The sequence below is a fragment of the Labeo rohita genome, chromosome 1 (genome assembly GCF_022985175.1).
Source record: "Labeo rohita strain BAU-BD-2019 chromosome 1, IGBB_LRoh.1.0, whole genome shotgun sequence".
Taxonomy (NCBI): Eukaryota; Metazoa; Chordata; class Actinopteri; order Cypriniformes; family Cyprinidae; genus Labeo; species Labeo rohita.
This window is the reverse complement of record NC_066869.1, coordinates 32,937,248-32,959,050: the sequence shown is the minus strand read 5'-3', so window position 1 is coordinate 32,959,050 and position 21,803 is coordinate 32,937,248. Positions and strand designations below refer to the sequence as shown.

General features: G+C 37.6%; 1 protein-coding gene across 1 annotated transcript in view; it reads right to left on the bottom strand.

The window, feature by feature from the left end:
- The window catches only part of dchs2 (dachsous cadherin-related 2), a 33,543-nt gene that overhangs the window by 4,261 nt on the left and 7,479 nt on the right, over positions 1-21,803 (bottom strand). The window contains exons 4-19 of the mRNA XM_051132553.1: positions 19,546-19,782; positions 16,877-17,905; positions 16,554-16,741; positions 14,910-15,006; positions 14,628-14,785; positions 10,293-11,133; positions 9,691-9,930; positions 6,893-7,027; positions 6,003-6,212; positions 2,858-3,712; positions 2,562-2,675; positions 1,398-1,609; positions 1,007-1,158; positions 765-895; positions 390-676; positions 111-252 (exon numbers count right to left, since the gene is read on the bottom strand). Of these exons, the coding sequence (XP_050988510.1) occupies positions 111-252; positions 390-676; positions 765-895; positions 1,007-1,158; positions 1,398-1,609; positions 2,562-2,675; positions 2,858-3,712; positions 6,003-6,212; positions 6,893-7,027; positions 9,691-9,930; positions 10,293-11,133; positions 14,628-14,785; positions 14,910-15,006; positions 16,554-16,741; positions 16,877-17,905; positions 19,546-19,782 (5,028 nt within the window). The remainder of the gene's footprint in view (positions 1-110; positions 253-389; positions 677-764; positions 896-1,006; positions 1,159-1,397; positions 1,610-2,561; positions 2,676-2,857; positions 3,713-6,002; positions 6,213-6,892; positions 7,028-9,690; positions 9,931-10,292; positions 11,134-14,627; positions 14,786-14,909; positions 15,007-16,553; positions 16,742-16,876; positions 17,906-19,545; positions 19,783-21,803) is intronic.

The window sequence follows — 21,803 nt, the reverse complement described above, 5'->3', positions numbered from 1 at the left end:
TTAATTCCCATTTTACACAAAGAATTGTTTTATCTGTCATCTAGTGACTTGAAATGTCTTTCACTTGTTTTACTGCAGTTTGTAAGCAAATAACTTTTGTGGAAAATTACCATTGTCAGGATCAATGTAGAATCCTCTCACTGGGGAGGAAAGAAGCCTATACGAAATTCTTCCATTTTGGCCAGAGTCTTTATCAGTTGCTGATACAGACACAACAAATGAGTCTTCCAATGTCTGCTCTGGCAACACAACCTGGATATGTGTAGCAAAAGATGGTAAATGCTATAAGAAGACCATAATCCAGTATCCTAAAATACTAATATGCATAATGAGATAATGCATAGCCAGTTGGTTATTATTGCAAAATAGTTTAATATAATAGATTTTACCTGGTATGACTCCTGAGAGAAGACTGGAGGGTTATCATTGACATCCAACACCTGGATAGAGAATTCAGCCTCAGTTTGATGGACAGAGTCTGATGCTTCCACTCTCAATGTATAGACAGCTTGATCTTCATAGTCCAGGCTTTTAGTTGTGGTAATTACTCCTGAGTACTGGTCAATTGCAAAACTTCTGCTGGTCTGATCCTTCTCTATAAATCTGTATGTTGCAGAAGGACTAAGGTCTACATCATTTGCAGTCACTTGCATGACAATGTAGCCAACAGGAAGATCTGTGCAGATGAACAGGAAATAGTATTTTCAGTAATTCAAGTGTCCGAATGCTAGCATTGTACCAGTACAAATAGATATGTTTCATACTTTCTGCAATGGTCACTGGTTCCATGGATGGAATTGTAGGACTATTGTCATTCACATCTACAACCTGGACACGGACAGTGCAGGTGCCTGTAAGGGGAGGACTTCCCATGTCCTTGGCCTGAAGAATTAACCTGTATTTAAAAAAGTTTTTTTGAAATGGAATGATGGTCAATCAATTTTCAGTAGTCTATTTCCATATAAAATTAAGCAACAGTAGAAGAAGCCAAAAAGGTGTATCATACTTGTAGGATGAGACAATTTCTCTGTCCAAGACAGCATTAGTGGCAAGAATCCCACGAACAGAGTCGATCACAAATGCATTATTGTGGTTCCCATCCACAATGAAGTAGCTGATCTGCCCATTTACACCACTGTCAGAATCTGTCGCCAACACCTAAAAAATTACAGTTAAGTAATGTGAAAATTGCATCTGGCTTGTAAGCTGAAAATCATTCAGTTAAACTAATAATCATACAGGCCTACATTTTTATTCATAATAGCCATTCAGAATAGTTCTGAAGTTATATAAAATCTCTTTGTGCTATATTGTGTGAATCAGTTTTACATAAAAACTAATTCCAGCAAAAATAATTACCATGTCATGGCATTGTCAAAAAAACGTAAGATTATTACCTGCATGACATAGGTGTTATGAATTTGTCCCTCCCATACAGATGTTCTGTAGTAGCTTTGCTTGAACACTGGTGCATTGTCATTGATGTCCTGTAGATTGATAGCCACCTTGGCATAAGCTGTTTGGTGTCTGTTTTTAGCCAGAACTACTAAATGAATTTTACGTTGTATTTCAAAGTCCATCAATCTTTGTTCCCTAACTGTTATATCACCTGTCAAAGGGAATATTTCATAAAATGAATATATATATATACACACATAAACTATTTTAGTAATAGTTGTTCATGAGTCCCTTGTTTGTCATGAACAGTGGTCCAACAAATTCTTCAGTTTTTCAGCATTTTTGTGTATTTGAACCCTTTCCAAAAATGACTGTATGATTTTGCGATCCATCTTTTTACACTAAGGACAACTGAGGGACTCATATAAAAACTATTACAGAAGGTTAAATGCTCACTGATGCTCCAGAAGGAAACACAATGGATTAGAAACCAGGGGTGTAAACTTTTGAATAAAATGAAGATGTGTACATTTTTCTTATTTTGCCTAAATATCATATGTTCATATGTTTTTCTTTTAGTACTGCCCTTCAGAAACTACAGAAGATACTTACATGTTTCCCAGAAGACAAAATCAGTTAAATTTACCCTGATCTCAAATTCAAAAAGTTTTAACCCCCGCCTCTTAATGCATTGTATTTCCTTCTGAAGTATCAGTGAGCATTTGAACCTTCTGTAATAGTTGCATATGAGTCCCTCAGTTGTACTCTGAGTGAAAAGATGGATCTCAAAATCAAAGGGTCATTGTTGGAAAGGGTTCAAATACACAAAAATGCTGAAAAACCAAAGAATTTGTGGGACCTGAAGTATTTTTCTGAAGAACAGCGTGCAGTTCACAAACAAGTGACTCATAAACAACTATCACTAAACAAAAAACACAGCTGTGGATCATTCAGAGAGAGAGAGAGAGAGAGAGAGAGAGAGAGAGTAAATGTTGAGAGTAGTCAACAATTGAACTGGTTATAAAAGTTTATCAAAGTTGGTTTTGATCCACTTCAAATGTTACCTACTGTGTGAGTATATATTTATATTTATATACATGTTTATACATATATACTTTTTAATCAACACTTTTAAATTAGTATGGTTGCTGTACAATTCTCACCTGTAATTGGGTTAATAGTGAAGGCTTCATTTTCATTGCCACTGAAAATACTGTATTCGATTGTTCCTTCATCTGCTGTCTGGTCATGAGCTACAACATTTGCCACCCAAGAACCTTATAAATAAGAAGTGGTGTACACAAATACAGTCAGTCTGACATCCACAAATACTGACCTTCTCAAAAATACAAGCCTCTTATTTCACAACTAAGTAAATCAATGGTGAAATGTCAAGAGAAACATCTCAACGGTGAAAAACATCTCAAATCTGTGAGCTATAAAGCTGCTAAAAGTATACCTGTCTTGCTGTTCTCTGGCATCGTGACTTCATAGAGTTCTTCAGTAAACTGCAACATTGGCTCTTCACCATTTAGCTGAATGAGCAGAAGGCAGCTGGAGGTTAGGGAAGGTCTACCTAGATCCGCAGCCCGTATTCGGAGTAGCTTTGTCCCATACACCTCATTACTCAGGGGGGCTTTCAACCTCACAGCTCCAGACTCATCAATCTGAAACATCTCATCTTCTTCTGCTAAGCTAAAAACTACTGTCCCATTGTCTCCTTGGTCCGGATCCTGCGCTGTAACCGTTACAATAGGTCGACTGGGAAGTGTGGTCACGGAAGACACTGACACCCGCATGGGCTTGCTAATACACACTGGTGGATTGTCATTAATATCTTCCACTTGTATTGTAACTGTAGCGACTGTGCTGCGTGGACCTTGGCTGCAGCCGTCAGTAGCTACAGCATGGAAAACATGCTGGGAACGAGTTTCACGGTCCAGTGGCTTTGTTAGCCTTATCACACCAGTAGAGCCATCAACATAAAAGTTTCCAGAATTCTCCTCCTCCAAGGAGAAGGTCACTACACCATTGGGCCCCTCGTCAGGATCCCATGCTATCAAACGTAGGATCTCCGAGCCTGCAGGGAGCCCCTCGCTAATGCTGGAATGATAGCTTTTCTGAGCAAAAGCGGGACTATTATCGTTTTCATCTGAGAGGGTGACGTGCAGCAGTGCAGTGGAGCTCAGAGGTGGATCCCCATGGTCAGCTGCAGTGATGAGGAGGGAGTAGTTGGATCGCTCCTCTCTGTCTAGGATTCTGGTGGTGCTGATTGCTCCAGTAACGGCGTCAATGCTGAAACAATCTTCAAATTCTTATAGTAGATAAAAAAAAGAGACATAAGCACTGATTATCACCTTGATAGTTTACATTTTTCATATATGGGCCATTCTACAGAATTTGTGTAAACTGCTGTCCCAAACTTTTTGTCAAGTTTGTGAAGTTAAAAAATAATAATAATAATAATATTTCTTTTGTAAACTATAAAACATTTTCATGTCACTACCGAAACAGTGTATGTTTTAGTCCATTGGCTGATTTATGATCAGGAAATATTTGTCTGTCCCTCTTTCTCATCTCTCTACAAGGTGTGAGTAGATAGGCCCCATCATTTGAGGTAAATGTTGTCAAAAGTCAGAAAAATCAGCGTGTAACTTTAAGGATCGTCACTACCAAACTTTTTTTCTGCAATTAAGCACACTTTTTTGGGAGTTATTCCATAACATTTAGTTTTTATGTGTGTACAGCTGTTCAGAACTGTGCTACCTAAACATGTGCTGATTAGCATCTTTGAGCTAGGCTCAAAAGTATCTAAAACTACTATAACAGTCACGACTGAAACATTGTTTCATTGTAACAAATGAAAACACATAATCCTTTATTTGGGAGAAATAAACAAAATTTTAGTACAGTTATGTTTTTTTTTTATATATATTTCAGTATGTTTTAGTAGTGTTTTAGTATGAGTATTGTCACTACCAAAAATGTGCATTCACAACCGAAACATGTTTTTGGTTCAATGTATATTCAAACTAATGAATCCTTAACTTTGAAATCAGTATGATCAACTTTTTGCCTTTTAGAAAGAAAAATTGGATTCAAAATACAACAAATCTCAGAAATTACACTTGAAAGATTGTTCAAATTGTAATTCTTATTTATTTACCTCAAAAAAATATATTTACAAGGAAGATGTAAGCAAAATCTTAATAGGTCAATATAACTCTTATTAAATATTACTGTGTTTTGGTAGTGACAAATTTGGGGAAAGGACAAATGTTTAAAAACTTTCTGAAAATACAATAAAAAATAACTGCCCAATTACTGGAACTGCAAGTACCTTGGATGTTATACAAAATACCTTGCATACATACAAAATTTGTGGAAAAACACATTTTTTTTTTCAAGATGTTTCAAACTCTGTGTCATGACTGTTCTGTCCAATTGCCACCAGATCAATTGCCTTTCATTATATCGACTCTCTCACTACACAGAGTTTCACATCACCCCGGACTACATTTCTCATCATCCATTGCATTGATTACACACACAGCAGCAACCAATCACAGACACACTATTTAACACCCACTTAGATCCTTCTCAGATTGCAGAGTATTGTTTGCAGTAATTACTTCTCTAGCGATAGCAACATTACGGAGCCCTTCCGTGTTTCCTGAGTTCTAAGTCTAGTTAAGTCCTGTTTATTCCTGTCCTAGTTTGCTAGTCAAGTCTGTTTTATCTGTGTCTTGATCCCAGCCTGGTTTATCTCATCCTGTCTGTTTCTCTGCCTGCCCTGGATTTATTGCCTGTCTCGTGGATTACCTGTTTCCCTTGCCGTCTAGATTACGTTTACCGTTGTTTGACCCACGCCTGTCTCTGGATTACTCTTTTGTCTTGCCTGAACCATACCTGTTGTTGTTGTCAATCTATGCCTGTTTTATGACCACGTCTCTGAATAAAGCCTTCAAATGCATCTGCTCATCTCTCACCTTCACTCCGTAACACTGACTTTGCACCAGTTCTGTAGAATGGCCCATATACACTACCGTTCAACACTACCTTTTTTTTTTTTTGATGTTTTAAGAAATGAACACTTTTTTTCAACAGGGACACATTAAATTAATTGTGAAAGTGAAAGACATGTTGTTACAAAAATTTTACATAAATTATGTTCTTTTGAACTTTATCAAAGAATCAAGCAGCCCAACTGTTTTTAACACTGGTAATAAGAAGAAATGTTTACTGAGCATCAAAACAGCATATTAGAATGTTTACTGAAGGATCATGTGACACTGAAGATACTGGAGTAATGGCGGGAGTAATGGAAAATTCAGCTTTGCCATCACAGAAATATATACAATTTTAAAATATATAGAATTAGAAAATACCTATTTTAAATTGTAATAATATTTCACAATATACTGTTTTAACTCTATTCTTAAATAAAAACAGAATTCTTTCAAAAACATTAAAAAATATTACCAACCTTAAACAGCAGTTTGTTTTATAAATGTTTAAGTTGTTTGCACATTATGTAGCAAATACAAATTTGGACACTAAAATTTCAATATACCAAGCAGGCAAGGAAAAATGCAAATGCTTACCTTCTATGGAATAATGAATAGTTCCATTTAGTCCATTATCAACATCTGAGGCCTGGAAGATGTGAATGACTCCTGGCGGCAAGTTCTCTGGGATTACTATGTGCAAGTCAGGCTGAAAGAATTCTGGAGCATTGTCGTTATCGTCCAGGACAGAGCACAGGACTGTGGCAGTGCTGGAGAGAGACGGAGTCCCACTGTCCTCTGCCTGAACTGTAAAGCAGCCAAAACACATGAGGAGGTGACCAGGTTATGTTAAGTTTTTGTAATGAGCATGCAATTATAGCCTTTTAAAAACACTGCCAATATGTCCTGAAACAAAGAAAAACAAATCGGCTTGACAGGGTTATTAAAGTTTACTAAAACTAAATATTTGCTTTTCCTGAAATAAACATTAACCCTGATTTATAATTTTAACTTAATTTTATAAGTCTAACTTAATGTACTAAAGTAACTAAAACTAAAAAAAAGGCAATAAATAAACTTAGACTGTTAGACTGTTTAGACAAAATAAATAAAATTCACAAATATGACTAAAAAATTACTAAAACTTTAACTAAAATAAAATGAAAACAGAAAATAAGAAATTAAAAAGTAATTAATCTGATATAATTAGACAATCTAATTATAATCTAAAACCATTAAAAAACATCTGAATTCTACTAACAATATTAATACAGCATAAAGTGTATTGGTTAATGTGTCATTTAAGCATGAAAAGAAAACAAATAATGAACGGATCAAAAAACTGAATCATTCAAAACACGCATGTTAAAGGAAATAAATAGTGGTTTGTGCTTGATTTTGGTGTTTGTTTTCTGGAGAGATGAGTGAGCTGTAGTAGTAGCTATAGGGATAAGAGGGAGGGAGCATGCAGGCAGATGGAAGCTCACCTCTGAGAGTAAAACTGGACTGGATCTCTCTGTCTAGCCGAGTGGAGGTGCTGATCTGACCAGTGTGGGAGTTTACTGTAAAGAGCTCATATCCAGGACCAGGTAACAAGCAGTAGCTAACAGCAGAATTCATTTCTGTGGGAAATACACACTTTTCAGACAACTCTTTAAAGACTGGTCATTAGATCTGAAGATTTGTTTGTCTAAAAGAAGTCGCCCAACATTTTCTGATTATGATTGCATGACATCATGACAGAGAGTTCTACTACTGCACCGTATTAGTACAACTGTGTTCATAACTGGCTTCTTAACGTGTGTTTTCCTTCACTTTTGTGTTGCTGGTGCCAACAAATACAGAAGTGATGAGTGTTTGACAGCTGAATGAGGTCTGTTTACCATCTTGTCTCGTGAAGTGCTGTTTCTGAGTTTCTTATCTGATCTCTGAATTGAAAACAGCACTAAAGAAAAATTCTGCTACATTGAACAGAATTGCCAAGAAAACACAAAGAAAAGGCTGGGAAAATGGGACAAAAGATGTACAACCATCACACTGGTGGAGAATTTGGATTTGAGGTAAATAGAGCAGAAGTTTGAAAACAAACACACACTAAGACATACACTCTTAAAAATAAAAGTTGAAGTTGAAGAACCATTTCTGTTTCCCCAAAGAACCTTTCAGTGAACAGTTCTTAAAAGAACCATTTTGCAGAACATTTTAAAAATCTAAAGAACCTTTTTCGACTATAAAGAAACTTTTCTGCATTTGAAAGGTTCCATGGATGTTCAAGCTTCTTCATAGAACCATCAATAGCAATAAAGAACCTTTATTTTAAAGAGTGTACTCACTTTCAGACAAAAACACAGATTCATAATCAAACACATACAGTGTGCTTCCACACTGACACTCATTCAGACACACGTACAGATACATACAGACATGTGACAATGACACATAGTTTTGACGCTGCATTTGTTTTTTTAAAAAAATGTTTCTAGGTAATACTTTATTTTAATAGTCCACTTCAGACATTCTACTAACTATAAGTAATTATCTACATATCCACTACCATACTATGAAAATAACTATGAGAATACTTTTCATGCGCAAATAATGACTTTATTCAACAATTTCTTCTGTTCTGTGTTAGTCTTTGACGTGCATTCACGAGAGTACCACAAACACAGAGCATCTAGGTTCTACGTCAGAATGCGTGTCGAAGACCTACATGGAAAAGAAGAAATTGTTAAATAAAGTTGTTATTTTTTTTATTAAAGTTAAGGTTGAACCATTGATGTCACATGGACTGTTTTATTGATGTCCTTACTACCTTTCTGGGCCTTGAATGAGGCAGTTGCGTTGCTGTCTATGCAGGGTCAGAAAGGTCTCGGATTTCATCAAAAATATCTTAAACTGTTTTCTGAAGAGGAACAAAGGTCTTACGGGTTTGGAATGGCATGAGGGTGAATAATTAATGACAGAATTTTCATTTTTGGGTGAACTATCCATTTAATTTTTTTTTTTTTGGAAATCTACAAATATGCTGTTCATAGAAGTGTATTCAAGTCAGTATATATTAATTGCATTTGTAATGTTGTAACGATACACACAAACTCAGACAGACACACTCATAAGCTGGAAACTTCACCAGCAGCCACAAACTTCATATATCATCTTTATGAGTGCACTAAAATCAAACTGCATTAATGCAACAGCAAGAGATAGTTGAATCAATTACTACCAGTATCAATCTTCATCCGATGAACATTTGGCACAGTGGTTTCATGGGGTTTTTGTGAGGTTTAACGTAATGGAAGATAAAATCAAAGAAAAACCATAGACCACACTGCTGAAAGGAGTGAATTCTGGGAGAAAAAAATAACCGGCCTTTATTAGCACAGATGGCTTGAGTTAGTGAATCATCACACACAATTTCAAATATCCTGCAGGAGGCCTGACTGCTGTTCTAGGATAACGTCAGAAAGCAGAGACAGGCAGACACTGATATTGCAGCTGAGGTATTTTAAAAGGGCCTGGTAGATTTGTGAATATTTGGACTAGGTACAAGACGCACAGAATAACACACGGCGTGTGAAAAAGAACACAAAGACCCGTTGATTTATGTTAGCAATCAAGTTCGACGAAACAATTCAGGTGGATGTATGTTTTTAACAGAAGTCTGCTAACTAAATAAATTTCAAGTCTGATGACCAAGGCCATCTGGACTTTCAGACTGAAATCATGATGGACGAATATGAACGCAATCCACTACCTTAAATCACTCATGCTGAAATGTTTTGCACACTTGAAGCTATATGGAGAGTTGCTACTGTTACAGAAACATGAAACAGTAAATGGCAATACTATAAAGAAAACTATAGATAGATACTATTCATATCAAACTACACAAACTGTGAATGAATACTGACATTCATGAAAGTGGGAATTTCGAAAGCTAAACATTAATTAAGAGAATAATAAGGCAAACTTAATGCAGGTGATGTGAACACACAGTTCGGCCATAAAATAGTAAGACAGCATAATTAAAATTTGGACGTAATGCAGATGCTAAGATAATTATATTTAACCCATCTGGAGGAAGTTGGAAGCTTTGTGTAATGCTATCTCTGGTTATGGCAGCTGCATGGTGGAAACTGTGAGTAACCATACTGCCATCCTGTGGTGAATTCTGCTGTTTGACTATCAACTGGTATTTCACTGGTAATAGAAGTTTGACTGAGTTAAATGTTAAACCCAATTAAGCTGAAATATTGTTATGATGAGACTTTAAAGGTAGTACCTGAATCCAGGTCAACTGCTGTGACTGTGACAATGACCTCTCTAGGTTCTCTGTTCTCCATGACACTGGTATTGTAAATGTGCTTCTGGAACACAGGAGGATTGTCATTAACATCCAAAATCTTCACTGTGAGTGTCTGAGTAGAGGACAGAGAGGGGACGCCGCTGTCTCTGGCCTGGACAGTGAGGATGTGGACATGCTGGGATTCATAATCCAGGGTAGAATTCAGGTACAAATGCCCTGCAAGACAGAAAAATAATATCAATATCAATTATCAATCAACTGGATGGAATCAAAGTCCGAAGCCAAAAAAAGAGTTTGTGACCATCATACACTGTGATTTTGAAATATGTCTACTCAAATCTGCAGTATAGCTCTGACTTTCAGCAACTAGCATCAAATTGTCTAGACTGTAAATCAACAGAAAATCAGGGGAAAAATCATGTTAGTGTATTCCAGCCTTAATGTGTAGTGATGAATCATTCCAAATAAGACATTTTTATGAAAGTAAGTTAAATTTTGTGTTGTCTTTAACTATAAGCGATTTTATCCTAGACCTACATGAATTTACATCCCAAAATAATAAATAACAAATCATTTACCTGTGCTTTCCATATGAAAGTAGCTCTTCTCATTGCCTGAAATTACACTGTAAATGACATGCCCGTTACTCCCTTCATCTTCATCTTTAGCCATTACGTGATGAACCAAAAGTCCCACCTCTGTGTCCTCTGGGACACAAGCCACTTCAGTGGAGACAAATGTGGGACTATTGTCGTTGATATCCAATAGAATCACCTGACCTATGACTGATGTATGTTTCCTATCATTAGGCTCTTCTGCGTTGTCACTCACAGTCACTCTGAATACAATTTTCTTAGTGCGCTCACGGTCCAACAGTACATTTGTTTTGATAACTCCAGTGTGAGGGTCGATGTATAAAGGCTGTCCCTCTATGGCAGGGTCAGGGTCATAGGTCAAAGAATAATAAAGCTCACTGTTACGCAGACTTCCATCACCATCATGTGCATTAAAGACATATACTACTGTTCCATTGGTAACATTCTCATAAACACCGAACACAACAAAGTTATCATTGCCAGGAAACCAAGGGGTGTGGTCATTGACATCAACAACACTGATTGCCACAAATGCAGTGGTATTAAAAGTGGGAGGGGCTTCTGCACGTACAACCAGGAAGTAACGCTGTGTGACTTCGTAGTCCAGATGCTGTGCCACATAAAGCTCGCCACTAGAGCTCTTGATGCCAAACTGCAAACTACCATCACCCTCCACAATAGAATATCGCAACTGCATATCTGGTGGATTAGAAATCCCAAGTGATCCAATGACGGTTCCCACTTTTACGTCTTCCCGCAGAGTGAAGTGTTTGAGGCTCTGAATATCCTTGGAGTTTCCATTTTGTTGATCTAAGGCAAAAACCTGGAATAAAAAAGCAAAATTTGTGTAACTATTCTTTGTGTAACAACATTTATGGCAAAACACTACAAGTAAAAGATGTTTTTTTCATGCACTGCTCATTCCATAACAAGTCTTCATTTGGACTAATAAACATATAAGTGTTTATTTTATTGCACTTCATCTATGTGTCTGTCGATTTCTATTAAAACACATACAATATAGTTTTCTCAAGTAATAAGGCCAAAAATGTCCACTTAAATAGCACATTCCAGTTTAATACATATCTACATTCTAAAGGTTTTTGCAGAGGGGCTTGTTAATGTATTATTTGCCTGATTTATATGACACTTTATTTCTAAAATTCTTTTAACACTATTTATTGTCTTTTTATCTTTATTTATCCTCTTTTAACTCTATTTATTCCTTTTAAATGTATAATTAATGCAAATGACTGCATATTTAATTAAATAATGTTTTACTCTATTGACCCATAGTGTCTTACTTTAAAAGGTATTTAGATATAAAAATAAATAGTTATTTATTCATTTTTATCAATGCACAATGGCATTCGTGAATCAGTCTTTACTGGGTTTGAACCTATAGTCTTTTCCAATACCATGCCATAGCACCCAATCTTATTGTGCACTCACATTTACCACTGCTTGTCAAAATTTTGCAAGTAAATAAAGCAAACAAAAGAGAATATGAACCAAATCCTAAATAAACAGCTTCCAAATACCATTATTTTAGAATTATTTTATAATACTGAACTACTGTATAGTGTGCAAAACTGGCTGAGTAGACACTGCCAGAATGAATATCTCATCTATTGTGGATTTTGTTTTGTTTCTCCATTACAAATTATTGTTTACAAAGAGGTCTCTGGAAAACCAAGAGGCTTGTTATTGCCTGGCCTTGCAAAATTTCCAAAGTTCATCTAACTTGAAACTGACAGAAAAATGTGTTGGCACAAGAAGTCCACCAGACGAAATTAATTTTTGTGCCAGTTTTCCATACAAATCGTCACATATTACAGATTATAGTTCACCCAATAATGACAATTCTGTAATTTATCACTCACCCTCATGTCGTTCCAAACCTGTAAGACCTTCATTCATCTTTAGAGCACAAATTAAGATATTTTTGATGAAATCTGAAAGCTTTCTGGCCCAGCATATACAGCAATGCAAATCAAACATTTCCAGGCCCAGAAAGGTAGTAAGGACATTGTCCATGTGACATCAGTGGTTCATCCGTAATGTTATGAAACCATGAAAATACTTTTTGTGTGCAAAGAAAACAAAAATAATGACTTTATTCAAGAATTTCTTCTCTTCCGTGTCAGTCTCCACCACTATTCGCGAGAGTACCACGACACGTGCGTGTTGTGCTGCTGACACAGTAGCCGTCATTCTGATGTAAAACGTCCATCTTTCTTAGTTCATCATCTGTATGGTTCAAATAAGTAAGGCTGGGCAAAAAAGGTTTATGTACAACGTGCATCTTCCTCTTCTTGTAAACAAAGCGCAGCGTATCTGCTTTCTGCGTCAAAACGATGGCTCCTGTGTCAAAAGCACCACACACATGCATCATGGTACTCTTCTGAATGGCGGGGGAGACTGACACGGAAGAGAAGAAACTATTGAATAAAGTCGTTATTTTTGTTTTCCTTTGTCTTTCTTATTATTATTGTAGCTTCATAACAAATATCTTAATTTGTGTTCCGAAGATGAACGATTTGGAACGACATGAGGATGAGTAATTAATTCATTTTTGGGTGAACTAACCCTTTAATGGTAAACATGGCTGCAACTTTCTTTAGATTGTACACAGAAATCAATATGCAAGTTCCCTTTGGAGGAACTCGAACTGCGTCCTCTAGGGGTCGCTATGGGGAACGCCATCCCCGTGACCCGCCTCTGAAGCCTACATACAAAAACAATAAAAATGTTGGCCTGCGACAGCCTATAAGCCTCGTCGCTGCCAGTGAGTCACTATCAGTGTAACCACAGTATAAAGTAGAACACAACATTCTCTTTTTCATCTTCACTAACCTTTTGTCTGAAACGAAGCACAAATTGAGTGCATGTTCTCTCACCAGAGGTTTTAAGGATGGTTTGCGTGTGACGATATGTGGTAAAGAGCAAGCGCTTTCTGCTCCCGAGGGAGTTTATTGCGCTCATGTCTCTTGCGAGAGGCAAGCACGCCCTGATACCCGCAGCTTTCATACGGCTCACAAGCTGTGTATGTATGGTGAGGAATAAGCGAAGATCAGCTCTCAAGGGAGTTGAATGCGATCGGCGCATTCATTGCTTGTTTCTTGCGAGAGACAGGCACACTCTCATACCAGCTTTCACAAGCTTGCGGGCTGTAGATCTAGAGAATCTAGAATCTAGCACATGGGTGGAGCGTGTTTAGCTCCCGAGGGTGGTTATAGTTCAGCCATGGTTATGGCGGGACAGACTTACTAAGTGCAGCTATCTGAGGCTAGCTGTGTGTTAACTTGCCCCTTCCTGGAAGCATAACAGTCTCAGGATAGCTATGTGCTAGCTAAGACCCTTGTTTGGTATTCTTAATAGCAGCTTCCTGGAGCCTGCTGAGATGGTGCTGTCTTCCCTTATCAGGTTTATAGTTAAACAGCCCACTGCAGTTGCATGGTCCCCTTTCCTGGAGCCAGCTATCTGAGCATAGCCATGTGCTAGCTCAGTGATTGCTCCCCTTCCTAGTGTTTTTAGGTAGCAGTCTCCCTGAGCCCTCACCTAGACAATGCTGTCGCCCCTACTCTCTGTAGTCTGGGTGGTTTCATTCAGTTACGCCTCTGGTAGCCCTGAGGATATCTGAGGATATCTATGTGCTAGCTCTATGACTGTTCCCCTTCCTAGGATCTTTTAAGAAGCGGTCTCCTTGAGCCCTTGCCTATCTCCCCTGCTAGGGTTGTAAGTCATAGCCCACTCTGGTGCTCTGAGGAGCATCGACTACGAATCTAGGCTCTTGTTCTTGAGGCTCTGCGGGCCTGGCTAGAACTGGGCCCATGCTTTTTATTGAGACAGTAAGCACAGGTCTGCTTGGGTTGCTAGTGGCCTATGCCCCCTCAAGAGAATACCCACAACACAGCCCAAAGGCTGAGGATGCTGCTGCTGTCTATGCAGCCATACTAAGTTGAACTGGATTCGTCTCTGCTGAAATGTCTGATCTTCTGTGATCAAATCACATTTCCAAGACATCTTTGGCAGGGCATGACGATCCTCCCCTCGCTTTTTTTTTCGCCGAAAATAATGTCACTGACAGACATCACGTTTTAGGGGCAACTCCCTTAAGTTTGAGGGAGTTGGTACTTAGTGCTCGCCTCTATGATGGCATGCACTCCCCTCAGCACGGTAGTGGGTATAACCGTTCCCCATAGTGACTCCTAGAGGACGCAGTGCCTCGTTCCCTTCTCAGGGAACCAGGGTTACATACGTAACCTGAGACGTTTTCATCCCTACTTGTTATGTGCCTGTAGCAGCTCCACTAACCTGTATGTGAACAACTGCAGTCTCCTCCAGTGGAAAAACACCACTGTCTGTGGCAACAACTCTCAGGGTGTAGCACTTCTGTAGGTTTGAAGAGAATCGTGATGTCACCCTGACATCACCGTTATGGCTATCAATACTAAAGTGGCCCAGTCGATTATCTAAAAGTATGAAGAAACATAAGACAGCTCAGACTAAATCACAATATATTACCTTCAAACAGGGGGATATAAACACAAATGTCCCATGAATTAAAAATAAATTGTCCTCTGCTTATCAGTTTACCTTTTATTGTGAACTTGACAGTTCCATTCTCTCCAGCATCCAGGTCTTTAGCAAACATGTTGATTACAACAGAATTCACCTGAATGCCTGCCCACACCTGCACAAAAAGAAATAGATAAAAAAGACAGTTATTCAAAATGTAGAAAAAAAAATCCTTCTGAAAGTTACTAAAAAAAGTGTAGGTTTAAGGCAAGTTGTGATTAACAGGTAAGTAAATTAAACTTTTAAAGACAAGTAATTTCCTGACATTTAAAAGTGTTGTATAACCTACTGAATCATACTCAGACTTAATGCTGGCAACAATGGAACCACTTGGGAGATTTGTTTCTTAGCATAAAAGTGGACAATGGTACAAGAGGAATACAAGAATACAGGAGGAAATTGTTGTTTTAAGTGTGAAAATATAGCAGAGCCGATCAAAACTATGAAAAGAGTGACTCTTTATCTTACAGAGTACAACACAGCCTGCAGAAGTGACATGCATGGTTGTTGTCACCACCAGAATAACCTACTGTAGCCAAAGCACAATAAACTCATTTAACCTCTTCCAAGGCCCATATTTACAAAATATAGGATTCTGGGAATCCATACTCTGGTCTCAAGAGACCAAGTCAATCATCCAAAATGTTCTGGTGTTGCTAGAGGAGGAGTACAGTGAGAAGTGCCTGGTTCCCACAGTGATGTTCATTGGTAGTAAAGCTATTTTATAATGATTTATGAGTGCCGAAGGTGTGAGGGAGTTGTACTTCATCACTGCTGTCATGAATTCACACACCACTGTGTGATGTAATACAAAAACTTGAAACAGAAGATGCTACCCTATCCTCATTCCCCCTGCATTGTTGGGCATTTTATCAACATGACATAAAGATATTCATTCACCCAAGGTGAAAATTCTTCAGTGGACATGTATTTCACTCAGTCTTAACACTCATGAGTAGCTGTGGGGGATTCTGTAGAGACAAGCTGAGCAACAATCCCTATTAAAGACCAGGGAATATGAAAAGGTTGTCCTCCAGGAGTTAAACAGGACAGATTTGGCATTTTGTCATGAACTTGTACACTCAGTGCCAAGAAGGGACAGAGCAGTGTATTTGGAGTTATGGAGGACATGTTAAGTAATAGAATATTATACATTTGCTAAATTGAATCTAGGGTGTACCTAATTTCTGCAATCCTTCATTTAAACAAAACTGGCTAATTTACTTATTTTACAGAAAATATTGGCATATGTTTTGTTTTTATTAAGTACATGTTTGATACATTTCAATTTTGCCATCTTTCTATGAATTATATTAGTGATCATTAAGAAAATACATTTTTTATATTTATTCAGAGGGAGTGTACTCATTTATGCTATGCACTGTATTTCACAAGAAGAGAATTTGAAATTGTTTTTTTTTGTGTCAATGTAGCTGTTTTTACTGTCACTTTAGTTCAATTTAATGCACCCTTACTGAATAAAAGTATTAATTTCTTTACAAAAAATTACTGACTTCAGACTTTTATATAAAGACATGCATGTACGTTCAGAATTGCAGAAAAAACATAACTGAAATATATTACATGAACTGTATAATTAACCAGATTGTTAATTTAAATAAAATATATCATCATATTTTTTATAAAAAGTATTATTATTACCTGTACGTTTAGCTCTTTAGTTGCAGGTAGGTGTGTGAACTTTGGGGGGTTATCGTTGACGTCTGTGACAAGGATGTGAACAGTTGTGGTGGTGTTGAGACGTGGTCGACCCTGATCTGTGACCATCACCCTCAAAACATGCTGTGTCTGCTCCTCACGATCCAAAGCAACAATGTTTATAATCTCTCCTATAGCCAGAAAAAGAGAAAGAAGACACAGAACTGGTGTAGGATTTATTTTGAAACATTTTTTCAGAAATAATTGGAATTTAGATTACATAATCTGAATGAAAAATATTTCACTAATTTGACAGTAATTCTGACCTGTTCTGGGGTTGACGCGAAAGTATTTTCCATCAGACAGCAGGATGTAGGACAATACTCCATTGTTATGTGAATCTCTGTCTGTAGCTTCTACCGTTCCAATCATCCCATGAGGAGACGGTCCCTCCTGCAAGCTAAAGAAGTACACATCCCTACTGAACACAGGTGCATTGTCATTCTCATCCTGAACCATGACAACCACTGTTGCTGTGGCCTCCATTTTGCCATTTTGTGCCTTTGCGCACACACAAAATCTGTACATGGGTTCAGTTTCGTAGTCAAGACTCTGAGATACAAACATCCATCCAGTCTCTGGGTGGATTCTGAATGGTGGGACTCCAGAGAGGGCCTTAAGAGAGTAAGTAATGATAGGGGGCGCTTTGCCACCGGCTCCTCCATGCTGGGATTTGGTTCCATGAGCACGTACCTGAATCATTCTGGTATCTTTTGGAGCACTTTCTCCAATTTCCACTTGATAAACCAAAGTTTCAAAGGCTAGTGTGTCCTCCACAGCATCTAAGGAATCCATCTCTATCATAAGACGTAACGTAGAGCTCAATGAAGGATGACCCTCATCCTCTGCTATAATATTGAACTCGTACCTCTGGCTGGAATCTCCAGAGAGGTCACCATTGAGCATGAGAGTGCCAAGATATGGGTGAATGGAAAACAAGTGGCTCTCAGGATGTAACATGTAGTGAATTCTGCCATTAAGGCCGCTGTCAGCATCATGGGCATGTGCAATGAAAAGCGGTGTGCCTTGTGGGGTGTTATGGGATATGGTGATGTGCTCTGAGGTCTTTTGGAACACAGGAGGGTTGTCATTGACATCAGTGATGGAGATATTAACCTGAGCACTGCTGTAGATAGGAAGTGTTCCCATGTGGAACTGTATGTTCAAAATAACATAAGAGAGGGACTCGTGGTCCAGCGGCTGGCCAGTGGTGATGATGCCCGACTGAGAATCAATTGAGAAAAGCCTCTGAGGATCACCTGAGGATATGATGTATGAGACTACCTCCACTGAATCTGAAATTACAACGAAAAAGACAGGCAAAATATCATTATTTAGATATGTAAATAAATAAATAAAAATAGATGTCAGGATTCCGGACTTTGATTTTCCAAGTTTTTGCCCCAGCCTTGGTGTGAAAAGGCTTTTACATTTTCCAAAATTAGAACTTTTTATATTGAAAACAAAGAATCAAGCCCTGCCCAGATTTAAAAAGTAACGCAAAAGTAAAGTAACGCATTACTTTCCATAAAAAGTAACTAAGTAACGTAATTAGTTACTTTTTAAGGGAGTAACTCAATATTGTAATGCATTACTTTTAAAAGTAACTTTTCCCAACACTGTTAAAGACTCCATTTTGGATTACCCCTTCGCTGTGTGCTTCATCCTACATACCCGTGACAATAGATTCACTATAATTTTTTTTTTAATTTCTACTAAAAAAATAACGGCATGCAGGTTTGAAAAATTGGTGTCAGTATATATTTTCATTCTATGGGTGAACTATTGCTTCACAATTTTTAAGGATTTTAATTTGCAGGTCACGTATGAAATAATGTTATTAATAGGATATGTTAAAAAAATGGCTGAATTTTTTTAACTTAAATCTTCAGTGTCACACAATGTGCTTATAAATTTAGAGCTTAATGACACACACACCCCTAAAAGGTATATTAAAAGCAGTATTGCCATTATCCTATTGCTTGACAGTTGAGATTTGAAACGGCTGGAGAAAACCAAAGCCCCCAGAGATTAGGGAACTGCCCCCCCTCTCCAACTCAGAAATTCTGGTCCTTCATTCAACTTGAAGAGAGGGCTAATCAGCTAATCTAAAGTTAACCTCGACTGACTGTCTACTGTGGAAGTGGAACACTAAACATTTGTGTGTGTGTGTCAGCCAACAACTAATACAAATCACATAAATATATCAAGAATTAAGTGTTTTAAACAAGTAATTCAATATATATTATGCTTCATTTTATGATTCAAATAAGTACTGCAAAAGCAAAACATTATATAACAGTTTTCAGCCTTATATATACAGTAACCTTTTACGCATTTCCTCAAAAGCATATATATTGTATGTACCTTGATAAAATCAAATAATAGCATTATAAAATCAAAATCTAAAATGATTGTGATCAACCCTAACACCTTAGCTAACTACTGGCTGTGAGATACACTAAAACAATTGATTGTAAACTAAGAGAGCCAAAAGAAACAGACCATAGCGAATCTCATTATCTACCCTAACGACTATGCCAACTAGACTGATATTTAACCCTTCCGATCGGCTCATCCCTGACCCGCAAATGGGATTAGTCACTGGGGTAACAAAGACTGGAAATAGCAGGTTACAAGTGGAAGATGTAAAACAAGGGTGAATGTGTTTTGACACCTTGGACTGTAATTGATTTGGTGTTGCAGGGCTTCCAGTTGAATTTCATATTTACAATTTATTATTAATACTAGAAAAAATAACTAACATATTTTTAAATCGTAATACATAAATAATTTTTAATGATCTACACCCATTTCTTGAAATAAATGAAAAAGTTCAATATTTTGTCTATTTTATCTACCTGTACAAAACATACAATTTGTGGCAACACTTCATATTAAAAATAAAACTGCAGAAGAAGCATGGAAAACTCACTGGCAGGGGTAACAGCCTGAACCAAACCAACAGAGGAGCCCACAGGTGCATCCTCAGAGATGGAGAAGGTGTAGTGTGCTTTTTGGAAGAGGGCAGGAGGCTGATCACTCTGCAAGATGTTCACAGTGATGTTAGCAGGATAAACAGCAGACATGCCTCCTCCATCCTGAGCAGAGACGGAAAGCTTCACGCTGCTACTGCGCAGCTGAGAAAGTGAAGCGTTCAGGTAGACAGATCCTGAGGAACACACAAAACCTACATTAACATCTTAGAGAACACATGCACAAGGTGTTAACTATTATTGCAGTGAAGATGTTAGATCAGTTGATCAAAAAAGAAGGTTTAAATTTAGGTAGCTCTATAAGTAGATTACAGACTTAAATTTAAGGGAAATATAATTAATAGCCTTAGTGATATGAAATACTATCTTGATTTTACTGTGAAATAAAATCTAATTCTTTTATGCTAGATAACTCATTAAACATTTTTTTCTTATACACTATCTCTATCTCTTTGCAAATCTTTTAAGAACAAACCTAAACACTTGTTAACATGAGAAAAAAAAACATTCCATCAACTGATGGTAATATGTTCACGGCTAGTTCCACTTTTGACAGATGGTGGGGGGCCTGCTAGATTCTGTCACCTTGATCTAACTTAAAATCCTTAGCATCTGTTGATTTAAACCAGTTGTGGGTCACCTTAGTCATGTGTGCCCCCACTGGTACACAAAAGGGTAATCACTGGCATGCAAACAGAGATTAATATGCGTGCATTTTATTTAACTGTTCGTTTTAGTATTCCCTAGCACGTAATTGCCATTAAACAAGAAAAAAAAAATTAATTAGTGTTTCATTGATATTATAGGTGATATCTGGCATTTTTTTTTTAATTATTGGCAACAACTTTTATTTGACAGTGTTGCGAACTATGCATCTGAGCTTTCAATCAAAATAAGTCAAATAAATAACGACTACCCATGCCAAAAGAGTTGAAAAGAAAAGATCTGAGTGAGGAAAAGAAGGGTTTCCTTCTTTTCCATCCTTAAAATTTCAGGGACAACAAAACTACAGACTGGCAGACCAGGATGACCGCCAACTCATTCGAATGTCATTCAACAACCACAGGATTACATCAAGTGACCTACAAAAGAATGGCAAATGGCAGCTAGGGTGAAGTGCATGGCGAGGACGGTTCGAAACAAGCTCTGAGGGTCAGAGCTGAAGTCATGCAAAGCTAGAAAAACGTCTTTCATCAATAAGAAGCAAAGAAGTGCCAGGCTGAAGTTTGCAGAAGGCCATAAGGATTGGACCGTAGAGGACTGGAGGTCAACTACTCTGATGAGTCCAATTTTCAGTTTTGCCAAACACCTTAGGTTAGACGGAGACCTAGAGAGGCCTACAAGCCACAGTGTCTTGCACAAATTTGGTGGAGGATTGATGATGATATGGTGGTGCTGGAATCAGGAACATTCGTCTTTGTGAAGGACCCATGAATCAAGCCACATACAAGGTTGTCCTTAAAGAAAACTTGCTTCCTTCTGCTCTGACAATGTTCCCCAACTCTAAGGATTGTTTTTTTTTTCTAGCAGGACAATGCTCCATGCCACACAGGCAGGTCAATCATGATGTGTATGGAGGCACACCAGATCAAGACATTGTCATGGCCAGCCCAATCTCCAGACCTGAACCCCATTGAAAAACTCTGGAATATGATAAAGAAGAAGATGGATGGTCACAAGCCATCAAACAAAGCCGACCTGCTTGAAATTTTACCCCAAGAATGACAAAGTCAACCGACAGCAATGTGAAAGACTGATGTAGAGCATGCCAAGATGCATGACAGCTATGAAAATCAGGGTTATTCCACCAAATATGATTTCTGAACTCTTCCTAAGTTAAAAAATATCCTACAATGTAAGACACAAGCAGCACTAGCAAGTTTGTTTAAATGCAGTGAATTGGTTTTACATTAGTTCCTCATGTTTTACACATTCACATTTCAATATAAAGGGAGGGATTTACTCAGGCTTCTGAGCACTACTTGAGTGTAAACACACTTAGGACATAGAGAATATGCTTGTTTATCTTTGCCACTGCTGCATTAAAGAGAAAGAGAGAGACATATATATATATATATATATATATATATATATATATATATATACACAACAATTAACAGTAGAACAGTGATTGTAATGAGATAACGGAAAAACAAATCACAGTCCTCCAACTTCATTAGAGACTAATCTGATTACT